General features: G+C 44.2%; 1 protein-coding gene across 1 annotated transcript in view; it reads right to left on the bottom strand.

The window, feature by feature from the left end:
• Positions 1-2,141: 2,141 nt before the first annotated feature.
• Positions 2,142-15,220, bottom strand: part of ABCG1 (ATP binding cassette subfamily G member 1) — a 53,340-nt gene continuing 40,261 nt past the window's right edge. The window contains exons 9-16 of the mRNA XM_057382686.1: positions 15,118-15,218; positions 14,203-14,351; positions 13,921-14,022; positions 12,628-12,796; positions 11,853-11,953; positions 11,275-11,433; positions 10,352-10,470; positions 2,142-9,069 (exon numbers count right to left, since the gene is read on the bottom strand). Of these exons, the coding sequence (XP_057238669.1) occupies positions 8,841-9,069; positions 10,352-10,470; positions 11,275-11,433; positions 11,853-11,953; positions 12,628-12,796; positions 13,921-14,022; positions 14,203-14,351; positions 15,118-15,218 (1,129 nt within the window). The 3' untranslated portion in view covers positions 2,142-8,840. The remainder of the gene's footprint in view (positions 9,070-10,351; positions 10,471-11,274; positions 11,434-11,852; positions 11,954-12,627; positions 12,797-13,920; positions 14,023-14,202; positions 14,352-15,117; positions 15,219-15,220) is intronic.

The raw sequence follows: 15,220 nt of genomic DNA, 5'->3' as shown, positions 1-15,220 counted from the left end.
CAGGTCTTCGAAGGGTCCTGCTCCCATCTGTCTCTGAGTTAGGACTCTCAGGTTCCCTTCAATGTGTGCTTCTCAGACCYTAACAGAAGGTTGTTTTGGTAAATAGCAGTTTTGAGGTATTAAAATACCACAAAKCAAAATGAGAATCTGAAAGTCTTGGATCAAAATATTTCACCACAGCTGAGCCAAATATCTTAACTGCTGAGCTTGTTGCAGAAATTCTAGGAAATTGTCAGGGATCTGACAACCAGAGTGGACTGACACTCCAGTCTGTGGTGTTTCCAGAAAGCTTCATTGCTTTTCAAAGTAAATTTGCCAAGTAAAATCCAGCTCCTTCCTGACACAGAATGAGATGCTCACTGATTCTTGCCCTTTTTGAGCCTTGGCATTATGCTCCATCCSAGGGATGCTTCACCAAGACACAGARCAYGATTTTCAACAAGCAGAAGGTGYAAAATCAAAATGTTTGCTGTCACTTTTGTTTCTTCTCTAAGTACTTTGGGGTCACTGCCTGACTCTCACACAGGAAAATGACAAAAAGCACCTTCTTGATGAAGCCACAAAATCCACTTCATATTTGACTCCAGAGATGCCATGGGGATAAGCAAGAAGGTTTTAGAAAGAGGTGGAGCTTTATTCCCAGCAGAGCAGAACAGGCAGTGGGACAGGAGAATGATTTTCCTAGAAAGAATTGGGGGTAAACTGCATTTCTGAGGGGTGTTTTTGCTGTCACAGGCTGACCATGGATCAGCTCCATGTTTTGATAATGTTTTCCYTCTGTGGAAGAGACAGTATTGATTTCTTCCTCAGCCTTCCCATGTGTGTGCAGGCACAGGCTTGGAGTTGGAACGTCAGGAATTTGGCAAAGCCACCAYGCAGAGCTTACAGTGCATGATAAAATCCACAGATCTTGAAAAGATCTTCAAGGCACAGAAAGTAAAAAAAAGACACAAAACCAAACGAGGCTATGAAATTTAAAATGCACTAAACAACACAAACGGATGCAATTAGTGTCAGTTTGACTAATCCAGCCCCTGACAGCTTCTCTGCCCTAAATGGAGCTGGCAACACTTCMTTCCAAGCCCTTCATGAATCTGTCCCCAGGGAAGATGTCAGAGCTGGTGACAGCTGACAGCACAGCACCTGCTCGCTGCTCACCTGGGCACTGCTCAGATCCCTCCTGTGCTCAACGAGCCCATCTCTCTTTCTCTGCCCACTTCCTTGGCTTTCCATGCCTTTCAGCCTGCTTTCCACAGCAGGATTTAAATGGACAGCTATTAAAAAATAAAGTTTCCTTTATTTTCACACACTCATTATTTTATGAATCCATTTGGAGTGCACGGTGGATGGTAATTGCGTGTGAGCTGCATTAATTTTTGCACTGTTGCTAATGAGAAGTTTATGGTTGGCTTATTTAATAGCATTAACTGCCATATGAAATGCTTAAAGTAATTCAGGTTGCCACTCAGGCTACGAAGGAATCCCATTCCTCCTCTTCCCTTCCTGATCTATGGACAACAGTTGGCACAGGGAGTGATCTAGTTTTTGGGAACAGGATTCCTTCAGCCTGGTTTTATTCCCAGGGCTATAAAATGTAACATAAAGGATGATCTCTGTTATCATGAGAAAACTGTCTTGAAAATGCCATAGGGTAATTCATCCTTTAAGCATCACTGCTCATGAGTTTATGAGAGGTCACCCAACTAACTTGTAAAAGTTGGGGCAGTTTTCTTTGAGCTGTGATTACCAAGAAAGGTCGTTCTGTTGCTTTTCTTCAGCTGGGGAGGAGGGAGGAAGAAACCCACAAATTCCAGAGTGCCAGGCAGAAGGCAAACAGGGAATGATCCTGTCCTGCCTCTTGTGATGCAGCAGCACASGGAACAGCTGCTGCCACTTGCAGGTGACAAGGACAAGAGGAACAGAAGATTAGTCTGTGAGAGAAAAATCCACCGATATTTGATTTAAATACAGAGGTAATTAATTCCACTGGTTCAGAAAGTCCTYCAGCTGTGTAGGGTTTACCAGAGAAGCACCCCCTGATGCCTGCCCTGTTTGGGTTGGAAGGAAMCTGAAATRTTAYCCAGTTCCACCCCAGGTAATGCTTTTAAGGATTTTTCCTGGTTATTTATGTAATGTATTTGGAGTTACCTGAAACCACCACAACCTGAAACAGACAATTCCAGGTCCTTGCTGGCTGCCAAAATCAAGGASCAGGCAGTGAAAACAACGCTACAACACACTTCCCTCAGAGTGACAACAGGTACAAAGCCATCTGTCTGAAAATAATAACACTTTATTGGATTTTTTTCTTTTTTTTTCGTGTGTGTGTGTGTGTTACATTATCATAAATGTTCTCTAGTCTCAGAAAACAAAGCCCTAAGTTTGGAAAATAATGCACATACAAATCTCTTCTTACAGGTAGTAAGTATACAGAAATATACAAAGATTTCTCTATGACTGTGATATATCTTCAGGAATGCCCCACATCCCACATTTTTACTCAGGCCCACAGTACCGGGAAGAGCGTAAACTACAAAGGTAACAAGCAGCCTGAAAAAGACATGGTTTGTATAATATAATTACATTATTTGTATATATATATATCTACAACAGTGCAAATATATCACAGYGTGCAGGCAGCGAGAGTCTCTAGAGAAGCAGAATAAAATTGATTCATGGTAATGCAAATGCATTACAGAAACAAGAGACAACAATGACATATTAGATATACAGAATATGCACACTTCAGCACGCTGATTTAAAATCATACCTTGCATTGACTCTTGCTTTGAAAATAAAAACAACGAAAGAACCAAATGTTAAATAATTCAGTAACAGGTTCAAGGGCAATATCTCACGATAAAGTCAGCTGATTCTGATAAGGTGTTGGATAAATCTTCACTGACACAGGTAAAGGCTTGGCTCCACTGCAGGACTTGTTATCTTCTTCTTTTAAGATATATCAGTGTAATCTTCTCAAATTTAACTTTCTTTTGCCATAATTAGAGGGAACTTTTCTATCTTTTTTTTTCAAAAACTGCTCAACAACTAATTTACAATTGTAAAGGTCGGTACARTCATCACTGAGGCCAGAAAAGCTGGTTTCTGGAAGTTACAGAATGGAGTTTGTATAATGATTACCTTAAATAAATCACTAAAATAAGCTACAATGGGGTCAGAAAAAAWGACATCACAGATGCCACTGAAGTAGAAAACCCCATCAACCTTTAAAGTCAMAACTTCCATATTGCCTTGCAATCTGCTTGAAAAGACATTTTTGAATTTTTTTCTTCGAAGAGTAAAGCCCACCCGGAGATCCAGCACACTGGGGTTTTGGTAGCTCAGAGAAGTCTCAAAGTCATCCCTTCACCTTTAACCATCCTGCACTGCTCCCAAGCAACTCGTTTTCACAGCCCACATGGACAGCAGCCGTGAATATACAGGAAAAAAGGACATAAGCAATTGGTTGGCATGGGCTGAACTGTGTGGAAGCCCCCAGGAAAAGAAAAAAAAAAAGGATCTGCAAAATCTGGATGTGTCTTGAAGGCATAACCAGTGCAGAGAATGCAGGCTGAGCCATGGCAGTGTCTGTGCCACAGGAAACACTTTTTGACTGGTTTTACTGTGCTGGCAATGGGTCCTAACAAATCTAAATCTCTTAAAGGAAGGTTCTACATTTGACAGCTGCATTAAATKATTATTCATTGTAAGATTTCAAAATAACAAAGAGACTGAAGTTAGATTTGTGSTCTRTSGTGCAATCACTCCTTCAGAAACTCYATGTGAAATAYGTACAGAAACAGAAATGAAGCATTAGACAGAATTTAAATGAAACTTGCTGTGCTTTCAGGCTCAATCTGAAACTTTCAGACGTGTGATATGAAGAATGATATGCAGGCTGACAAAAATCATTCAGTGGGGTGCACCACGACAACCTCTTTGTGTATTATGGGAATATAATTTATGTTATTATTTATATTATAATTTGTATTTAAGAGGAAGGCAGTAGGAGTTGATCCTTGGAAATTCTCCTGTCCCTACTGGCAGAGCTCCTGATTAATTTCAGCGCACTCAGTTCTTCATTTACACACTCACCAGTGCTGCGTGGCACCGCAGCCATCAGCTAGTCACAAACTCCATGTCATTTTCTGCCTATTCTAGCTCATGATTGTGCTTTCTAAATGGATCTCCACACTGAAATTCCTGAGCAATTGCACCCTATCAGGCTCTTCTGGTGGGAAATGAAGAATGGCATCCACTAAAGGATGGGGATTCTCCTTAGTGCTGTATTTACAGRGACATTTTTTGYTGYCTTTCACAGCAGTAGCCAGATTAGGTTCTAGTTTCTCCTTCTCTAGTTTTGTCCCTCTAATTTCTCCTTGCATGACCTCACCACACCGTTGTAGCCCTGCTGGGCTGCCTGCCYCTTCTTCCAAAGGTCACACACCCTCTTTTGTTYCCTGAGTTCCAGCCAAAGCTCTCTGCTCAGCCAGGCTGCTCCTTCTCCCCCTCTGGCTCATCCTTTGGCATGTGGGGATGGATGTTCTGCTCCTGCTGTGCCTTTAGGATTTCCTTCTTAAGGATCTCCAGCCTTCCTGGACCTCTCAGCCCTTCAGGGCTCCTCCCAAGGGGCTCTGCCTACCCAGCTCCCAAAGTCTGCCCTCCACAAGTCCAAGGTGGCAGTTCTGCTGGACCCCTCCATCTCCCCAAGAATAAAACCCCCTCATTCCACAGTGCCCAGGTGGGTCTCCAACCATCACATCACCCACCAGCCCTACTCTGCTCACAAACAGGTCCAGTGGGGCACCACTCCTGGTTCCCTCACCAGCTGGGTCAGGAATTACCTCCCACACACCCCAGGAACCTCCTGCACTCTCTCTTCTCTGCTGTGTTGTATTTCCAGCAGACATTTGGCAAGTTAAGGTCTCCCACAAGGACAAGGGCAAGCGATCACAAGACTTCCATGGAATATTTCATCTGCCTCTCCATACTGGCTGGGTGACAGACTCCCCCCAGGATATCTGCTCTGCTGGCCTTCCCCCTGATTCCTAGAATCCAAAAATCCACCCAGCACTGTGYAAAAAGGACAGGAAAGATCTCTGCCAGGGCCACTGGGGTGGCACAGGTCAGCATGTACCACACTTCCTTGCAGGAACAAGCATTTAATAAAACATTCCTTTCTGCTGAGAGAACAGATTTTGACACAAAAGTGTGGATGGAGCTGTCAGTCACCTGAGACACCCCGTACTCGGACTCAAGCTCATTATCTCCCACTTACATAACCAGCTCTCCCTATTACATCTGCACATATTCCTCTCTTTTAATGAAAACAGGTACTTTGTGCTCCAAATTCCTAAGAGGTGAAGAGGATTTCAGCACCAGCAGTSTTCTCTTACTCCCTTTGACCCGTAACAATGGAATCTTCTCAAATTCTTACGAGTGGAATCCGCTTTCCAGAATATTTTATTTAATTTTCAATAATGCTTCAGGTTATTTTTAAAAGCCTTCAGGTTTTTTTTTTTTTTTCAGGTTATGTGTGAGTTTCCACCAAGAAAAACAACAAAAGAAGTATGAAGGACCTAAAGTCTTAACTGATGCACCCAGTAACCAAAGCAACATGTCAAAACAAGTCAAAATAGAACAAGGAGGCCAACAGGACACTGAAGTCTTCCTGCAATCCCAACAAAAAAAAATATCACACATTCAGTTTTCGAGTGACCTTTGGAAACCTTTAGCCTCTTACACAATTTTTAGCCAGACTGTGACTGGTTCAAGTGGCAATAGTGGCATGGATTTCAAACATTTTATGGCTCTTTACGTACMGCAATAAAATTGAGGATTTGAGAATCGAGGATTTGAAGCCTTTAGAGTCTTGCTGGCCTCATTATTCTTCCAAGTGAAGCCTCCAGAGCTTCACAAAGTGCTGCTCAACACAACAGCACGTGCATGCTCAGCCCATTAACCTGGGAATGTGTTTTATGCCAGCCTGTTGGAATTTATTTCCACATAAAGGGAGAAAAGCCAACCTGAGACCAYGTTAAAAATCTTCGCAGTATGTGAAACCATAATTGGGATGGGTTTTAAGTACTTCTGTCCCAGAGCAGTGACAAAAGAGAGATCGTTAGTTAGTTTGTGAGCTAAGGAGGGGAAGAATTATTATCTCATCTATGTGTATCACTGAGTTTATAGAGAATTACTTCTTTACTGGGATACTACAGTCTGAAAGCGTTCCTTAGAATAGCAACTTCCAGCTAAATGTTGCCAGCAGAAGGCTGGAAAAAGTGTATCTAACCAAAAAAGGAGTGACAAAAAATATTCCAGAGCGGGAATTTTCTCAGGAACACCCGTGGAGGACCAGATTTTTGGCTGCCATAACACAAAACAAAGTTACAGTATGGGGGGACATGTTGAAGACTAAAAAGAGAAAAKAAGAAAGTCTAAAAACAGAGGAACAGGCACAGATAACAAGATGGTATTCAAGGAATTCACACTGTTAAACTGGTCTAGATGGGAGAGAACAGCATCCTGTGAGTTACCAGTGTTGAAATGCCTGCAAATTTACCTCATTTGGGACACTGCAAGGGAATGTCAGGGTGGTATTTGGTAAATGGTGCTGGTAAACACAAAACACGAACCCTGAAGGTATTCAGTACCAGGGGATGTCACACTCTTTGCCCTCAGCTTGGACCAGAAGTCTGCAACCCAAGAGTAATTTGACAAATGTGATCCTTTGCTTGAAAACATTGTTTGAACTGCCTGTAATATTCACAAATGCTTTGAGAGTCTTGAAATAATCAAGGCATGTTGTGCCAAAGGGATTTCAGTTTCTGCCTTATTTTAAAAACYGTTCACAGCAATGAGCGTTATTTAGAATAGCTCAAATTCTTAATTTCTCAATCTGACAGCCATATAAGTTTGTTCCTGCTTGTGATTACACCTGGAAAAGCTTCAGAGCTGTAAAAAAGTTTTTTTGAGAAAAAACAGCAACAAAAATTACGTAAAGAGGCTGTGCAAGGAATTTGRGTTTTCTTCTACAGTAAAGACTGATTTTTGCTTTCACAGGTCCACCTTATTTTCAGGGAAAGTTCAGCTAACCTTCCTAAAACACGGGGCTTAGTTTAAAGCCTTCCAGACCCCAGGCTTAGTTCAAATGTCCTGAGTTTAACAGATACACGCAGTCTGTGTCTGTGTTGGTAAATCAAACAGAGCCTGGGCACGGGCCAGGAAAACTGGGAAAGAATTTTCTTCCCTGCTAAATGCTGCAGCCCAGCAMAGCCAGAGCTTTCCCAGACACATTTGGGGGACAGTGAATGCACCAGGTCTCTGTCTCACCTGCTCCGCTGCCATGAGCTGCTGGGCTCCTCAAGGGTTTGCTGGCACTGAGCTGCTGCCATCAGCATCCTGATGGGAATAATGCATTTACAGAAAGGTGCAAGTTGTGCTCAGGGCTCTGGRACACCCAGATGGATTCACAGTCGTGGCAGGAGGTCGTGCAATTTGCACCAAAGCTCGCCAAGGTGCCCAGCATGAGTGTGGTGGAGTGAATTTGGGTTGAAAATCCCAGCCCGTGCAATTTGGTGACAAAACTCACATCAGCTCAGAACCAGCATTGCCCYGGCCAAATTTACAAAGGGGAGGAACCCAAAACAACAGTGCCACTGATGTTCAGATCAGCTGATTTCCATGTTGGGCATGCAGACTTAGGGATGAGAACCAGCATTACAAGGTCATTTATTTGTGTATTSTGAGGAGAGTCCTGCACACCGTGTGCTGCAGACACAGTGAACACCTCTGGATGAGGCAGTCACGGGTGTTTTAACACAGCAGCCCAAGCTTTGATCTGTGGTCAGCTCTTGCACTCCTTTAACAATCACTTGGGGACAGGCAGATCCTGCTTTCACAATTTAATTAAAAACAAGCCTGGGAGTGCTTTGATTTTTCTTTTTCATTTGCAGGAGGTAGATCAAACAGATAAYGAGCGGAGTTAGTATCTCAAAATATCACAAACTCTAAGGATTTAAAGACACTGCAAAAGAATATTTTTTCAACCATTCAGCGACAGCTTGACCATGTCTAACTGCATGTGCTATCCAGTGCTGCTTCCAAATAGGACCACAGGTTAGTGCAGGTTCAGAACCTGCCTTTTCCTCCTATCATTACAGTTTTCAKATATGAGACCAGCTCGACAAGTAAAGCACCAGAATTCTAAATTCAGACAGAAACAAAAATAATTCCTTGAATCACTTTAGGTTTCTCTTAAAAAAGTATCYGTATTAAAAAGATGTCTTTACCTTATTAATACATTTACAGACTTTTAGCCAGAAGGGGTAACTCTGTGGAAAAGAATTGCAAAATAATACATAGAAAACTGCAAAGATGAAACTCTGAATTTAAAAAGATGAGAGAACCCTATTTTCTTTGCATTCCTTGCTTTGCATCTCATTACCTTTGTCAGCTAGAGAGGACATTACGCTATTCTGGCCACCAGGGCTSATATCCCAGTGGCCTTATCCCAAAATTGGTTTTCATAAGGAAAGCTCCTGYAGCCGGGTTTCTTGTTACAGTTACGCTGCCTCAGCATTGATTTTCTGTGGTGTAAAATTCCCTTCTAGTTCTTCTTCCTAGTTAAAGCTAGAAAGTGTAATGAAAACGTGACCCAACCCAACGGGACCGATTGGCTGAACGYTGTGTGTCCACTATCCCATTGTGGCTCTCCGTGGGCTCGCTCAGGACAGCATCTGCTGGCCACTGGGGACCAGCCTGCCACAGTGAGACAATGTCAAGTGCCCTCTATTGCATGTCTAAAGTTCTCCTACTGCGTTGGTTTAGCTGCTTTTCCTTTACCTCTCCGCTCGGATTTTGTATCTGAGGACGAAATAGGCAATCAGGCGCAGAGAGAAGAAGAAGATCCCGAGAACAATGAAGTCCAGGTAAAGTTTGGCATTTTCTACGTCCAGTTCTCTCAGGATGGCCTCTGATTTTTGAAAATGGCAGGTGTCATCTTTGTCACAATGCAGATCTTCTCGATCCAGCCCGTAGATGGAGAGGATGACTCCTTCGAACCCATATCTGGAAAGAAGAAGGAGGGATTACAGGGAAAATCCTGATGATCTGGTTAGAAATGCAACACAATCCCTGTGAGAGCTCAGCTGAAATGCTGAGGGGTTCAATATTGCTGTGACACATCTGTCTTGGGGCACAGTTCCATCCCTGTTACGATCAGGCCCGTCACGTGTCAYGGGCATTTTATGTAAGAGGGACCAAGGGCAGGAGTTTTGCCTCTGACTGCTTCCAGGCAAAAAAGAAGAACATTCCATCAGAAAGCAGCAWCATTTTGGCTCATATTCAGGAATTCTCCATTTAAAAGTGACATCATTAATTCACTTYTTTCTTTAACAAGCAACAGGGATACAGTTATGGCTTAAAATCAGCATCACTTTAGGACTTCTGTCCCGCCCTCCGTGCACTAATGGTTTCACTGACAATGCTCCCAGCATTTGATTTTGCACGCAGATAAACCATCCTGGATCCCATGCAGGTGGGATATCCCATGCATAGGAAAGCTTTCTCTGGCTTCAGGAGATCCCAAAGGAGCTAGACAATGGTTTAAAGCCCCACCTTGAACTCCAGATATTAATTCAGGGAGTGCAGTCTCGTTTTCTTTGACAGGAATCTGTGTGAGACCTCACTTGGCAACAGAGAGGATTTTTTTTCCTGGGATTTCTCAGGAATAGTGCAGCTTGGGCAGGGTGGGGAAAAGGGGAATGAGAAAATTCATCTTCCCTTATTTCAGCTATAAACAGTTCAGTGTCTAGTCTAAAATACTCCTCCAGAGGTTTCCTGATGGGAATTGTCCCATCTGAACACAGCTGTGCCAAACACAGACATGATGTGAGGTGCCTCTTAGAGCAGAAGTTGAAATCAGAAGTGACACAAATCCCAAATCATGGCAGTGCYGCTGGAAAACTTAAAAACAGGCATTTATCCTACAAATCTATCCAGTGATTCACACGTTTTATTCCAAAATGAGGAGCTGGCATCAATTTTGTGATTGGGGATGTCCCTGTTATTTCAGAAATCCATATTTATACTGCAAAATCCAAGATTTTCAGTGCAATCCCACTGAACTCAAAGGGACTGACATGGACTCATGGCCAGTAACCTKCTCCTGTTTATTTCACAGCACACACAACTTAAAATGCACTGAGATAATGTGGTTTACACCACTCTGGTGTTTATACTCCGAAAGAACTCRCTGTGAACAGTCTCTTTGGCACCTAAAATAACCAGGCAACCACCCAAGCAAAGGCAAACAAACAGCATTTTTGGCTGAAGGCCTCCCTGGCAGTACCTGACATAGGAAATGTAGGACATCCACTGGAGGTATGTTGGGATGGTGTCAAAGCTGACAAAAAACCCAGAGAACAGCAGGACTGGGATGGCAGTGACAGGGCCCACGAAAGTTGCCACCTGTGAGGAGAAGGAATAGACAGTCTCTTGTCAGCAACACAGAGAAAAAGTGAAAATCAGTTTGCTCTTCTATTATTCTTGGGAGTTATTCTACTCCCCCAAATTATACAGTTTTAAATACTGGAAAATCACCAATTTTTTTTTTTTTAATGAGATTTCTTGTGAGGGGCAGAGCAGAAGCACAGGGGTGACACAGGAACACTATGCTGGTCTCCACAGGGTGGCACAGAGAGGGAATCGAATTTTCTTCTGCGGAAATCTTGACAGCACCAATGCATTCTGAGATCAGAATCATTTGTTCTGCAGTGGAATTGTCACCTCAGCACATCTCCTGCCAGTAGTCACATGGCCATCTTCCAGTCATGCCAACAGCTGCCTTTCTCCCTCCCTTTGCAGAAGTTTGGGTTTTGGGCAGCCTTTTCCCATATTTCCTTCTGCTTGCATGGAAGAAGCTTCTCCCGAGCTACTGTGGCCACCCTTTGGTTTGCAGGGACACAGAAATGCATCAGAAATGCATCAGAAATGCATCAGTCCTGCAGCTGCCAGGACCTGCTCAGCCTGGCACGGACAGCAGTGACAATCCACTCAGGCAGGGGCAGGCACAGCCCCTTTAGGAGGGGCAGGAATTCCAGAGCTTCCCATCCAGGGCACATCTGTGCTCTTTGCAGTGATGGGAGMGGGGACATCAACATCGTCAGGGCAAGACAACGTCCTGTGGGTCACTTTGGGGACACAGCAGCAGCGACAGAGAGCAGGGGTAGAAGACAGCAGGACTCCTGTGAGTGCAGGAAACACCATCAGTACCTGGAGGGATGTAGAGGCTGCCCCGATGAGCAGACCCAGTGACTGGGCCACCAGCGATGTCATGGTCCCCAGGGCCGCGAAGAGGACGAAGCGCAGAGCGTCGGAGGGCTGGGAAGTCATCCAGTAGACGATGCTGCAGTAAGCCACAGGGAACATGATCTGCAAGGACAGGCACTGGGAGTCACCCCCAAACAGCCAAACATTCACTCTGGGTCAGATAAAAACCTGTGGATCTAATAATCCCCAGCTCTCAGCCTTTCCATYGGATGACAGGCGTGTGACACCTGTGCTTCTGCCTGGGCACTGAAAACAGATTCCACYCCCATCCCTTCACAATTCCCCTTCTGCAAATAAGCACAGCTGATCACTTGTTTATTGAAAGCATATTAGGTCAGGTCTCAGCTTTTGTGAGGCCCTGCATTCTCAGGGTGCTTCCGATTGGGCCCTGAACCCTCAGCAGACACACATAGGTGGTTTYTCTGCTATTCCAATGGGTAAAATACCAGTACTAGTCTCGTTGGCAAGTGTCATTCATGAGTTTAAATGGGTTTTATTTCATTGAGGAGTAGAGCACATACCTGGAAAGGAACATCAGCCATGGTTTTGGCGAGGTAATAGGCTTTGAGGCTGTACCAGTAGTTCAGGTGCTCTCTGAGAAACACTCCCATCTCCAGGGGAACTGCAGAGAACACAGCTTGTTAAATCAGATTGTCAGGGGGCAATAACAACACAGTTCATCCGTATCTAATCCTGCACTGCTGCACTTCCATGGTGGGACTGGAATTCTCAGGTGTTTGATGGAGCAGCCAAAGTTTCAGTGATTTGTAATGAAATTCAAGAGGTCAGCCCCAAAAGCTGCTCACTGTTCAGATTGTGGACCAGACTACTCAGATGACCTGAACCTCCCTTAAAGGRGAGTTTTCAATTAAAACTGGTGACAAAACTGAAGTAACAGCATTMCCAAAGGAAATATGAAGCAGTCCATTAGGCAGGAGTTTGCTTCTGACACCACATGAATAAGCTGATTTTATGCAGAATCACAACCTGGAATCCCCAGGGCAATTATTCCAAACTCCATAGCTCCAACCACAAGATCAGGGCATGGCTGAGATGCACTGGGATGAGCAGAAATTCCAGTCCAGGGCTGCAACACCGAACTGCCTGAGCTGAGAAACTCTGGAAAAACTGGGGAAGGAGAAATGCCCCAGGCTGAGCCTCAACCCAGCAGTGCAGCCACAGGGGCAGATTCATGAAGCACAAATCAAACCTTACCTGGCACTAAACAGACCCACCCCAGCCCCCTCCCACCTTCCTGCAGCCCCTCCCCGTGCTGGGACAGTGCCAGGCACTCACAGGTGAGSACTGTCGGCATCAGCGCGGCGAACATGAGGAACAGCATGGAGAAAAACAGGAATCCCGAGTTGCTGAGGACTTTCTTGGCCTCGTTGCCAATGCCCAAGTAGAGCAAGCCGATGAGCAGCCCRATGCCGATGTGGGAGGTGATCCGCAAGTGCGTCAGGACCTGCGGTGGGCAAGGAGGGGAGTTTGTGGTCAGAAACAGCAGCAACGTGGCTGGAGCCAGACAAAAATTGCAGAAAAGGACACTGCTGTCCAGAAGAACTTATACAGAAGTCAGTGAATTTGGGTTGGAAGGGGCCTTAAAGATCATCCAGTTCCAACCCCCTGCCATGGGAGGTGCTCATTTCCTAATGGCAAACTTCAGCTAAAAAAAAAGATGAGCTTCCCAGTTTCAATAAGACACATGGAAACTTCTTCCAGGTAATATAGGAAGAAACTAAAAATGCTGCAGCCTGAAACCTCTCTGTCTGACCATGTCATGGAGCCACTGGCTCTTATTCGTCAGGGGAAGGAGACTTTCTCTCCGAGTAAAAGATAAATTTCCCCAGAGCAGAAGAGAAGCAGAAAAGGCATTTCAGGCTTGTATAGACCAAAGTGACTTCATCAGGCATAAATTAGCTTTCTGTGCCTTCTCTGCAACACAGAATTCCCACAAGAGGCTGGGAAGAACAGAACAAATAATAACATTGGAAACAACTGCAAGCCTTCAGAGTTGAGCAGGAAAAAAAAAACAACTTAAAACCAACACTGTTCTTCAATCTGTGCATCAGAAAATCAGATATTGYTTCCCCTGATCTTAATTCATTAACATAATTAATCCTTGTTGACAAATGCACTTGCAAAAGGCAGCAAGGGAAAACAAGTTATGGCAAAGAAGCAAACGTTTTCTCTACCAATTTTCTGTTTCCAAAAATGAAGACTTTAAGTCTTAACTTTACATCACATTGAAATTAGTATCTCTGCCATCCCGAATTTTCTGGRAAACCTAATTTTGTGCAACTTCTCACTCACTTTTCAGTAGGACTAATAACTGTATAAAGGATCTGCCAGCACAGAGGGGATTAAAACTTAAGGTTTTTAGGCCAGGTCCTTCTGAGCACTGTGCAGAGAGCTGCCGTTCACAATGAGGATGGTACAGCGAACAGCAAGACTGAAAGATYAGCCTCTTCCCTTGGAAATTCTGTGCTAATCCTCCTGGAGGGCTGTTGGACAGGACCTTTGAGGTGTGTTACACACCCCGCTGAACAGAGCTTTTGGCTGCAAAAGCTGTTACAAAGCCGTTCTTACCGAGTCCCTCATGATGGTGAGGAAAGTTCTTTTGAAGAGGATGCAGAACTGGGTTAGGCAGCTGGCAGAGAAGCTGTGGCAGCCTTCTGTGGAGGAGGAGTCCTGCAGAAACACATCACCACGGAATAAACCCCTTTCTTTGCAGCACCTCACTCAGTTTTCATTCACAAAAGCCRGCTTGCATCAGCTGAGTGTGCCCAGACTCTTCCAGTGATGGAGGACTGGAATCCCCTCCCTCCCCTGCAGCCCCAAGCCTTGCCCAGAGCTCAGATGCACAAATACCTCCTCAGAGGGYCGGTGCCACAGGAAGGGGTTCATCTCGTGCTCCCCACCCACGTCTCTCTTGTAATCCGTGTCGCAGATCCTCTCCCGCACGGCCCTGACCAGGCGGCCGTTCTGGTCACCGTACTCGCCAGAGGCCACTTCCATAACTGCAAACAGAGGCTTTCATTACTGCTTGGTTCTGCTAACAAAGGTGAAAGCCTTGGTATCAAATCCCCTTGGYATCAAACCCCCTTGGTATCAAATCCCCTTGGTATYAAATCCCTCTGGTGTCAAATCCCCTTGGTGCTGCAGCACTGAACAAAACCAGGATTTTTTTTGGTGCAGGCTTTCAAATGCCACGTGCAAATCCTTATCCATRCAAACAAAATTTAAATGTATCTTTCTATAAATCTTCCGAGAGATCTCTTCGTCCTGGAAGTTAATGAGCCATCTTAGAAGAAAGGCAGTGAATACTGGTAAGAAAAAAATGACAGAACTCTATTTTTGTGGCACTTACTGCTTCTTTGGAACTACGAAACAACACTGAGAAAAGCTCAATGCTCTTATCTGTGCAATAACACGTTGGTACTGCTCGATTTAAAAAAAAAAAAAAATGCTGGATCCACTTTAACTATTATTAATTGCTATGAAACACTAAAGAATATTTCAAACACTAAAGAAATGCTTTATCTTTCATTTCCTGAACCTGGATTTCCATGAGAGAAATACTCAYTGAATTGCACCACTAGATGGCAATCAATTTACTCAGGAAAAGAGAATCTAATTAATTTCATTTTGAATTTTGGTTCATATATGAACACATAAGCATAAGAATGTATGCACAAAAGTATAAACCACACCATGGTCAACACTACCCTGAGGGTGCTGATGAAATACAAAATAAATGAAATAAATTATTCRGGTTGTCCTTACCAAAATCTGCTGGGTTGTGGTAGGTTGGGCAATTCAACCCCAAATCTCTCAAGTAAGGGACAAGGTTTGTTACCTTCCCACGGTAAATGCATTGACCTTGACT

Source organism: Malurus melanocephalus, unplaced genomic scaffold (genome assembly GCF_030028575.1).
Source record: "Malurus melanocephalus ecotype Western Australia unplaced genomic scaffold, MMel_1.1 scaffold_579, whole genome shotgun sequence".
NCBI classification, from domain to species: Eukaryota; Metazoa; Chordata; class Aves; order Passeriformes; family Maluridae; genus Malurus; species Malurus melanocephalus.
This window is presented reverse-complemented; position numbering and strand designations above follow the sequence as displayed.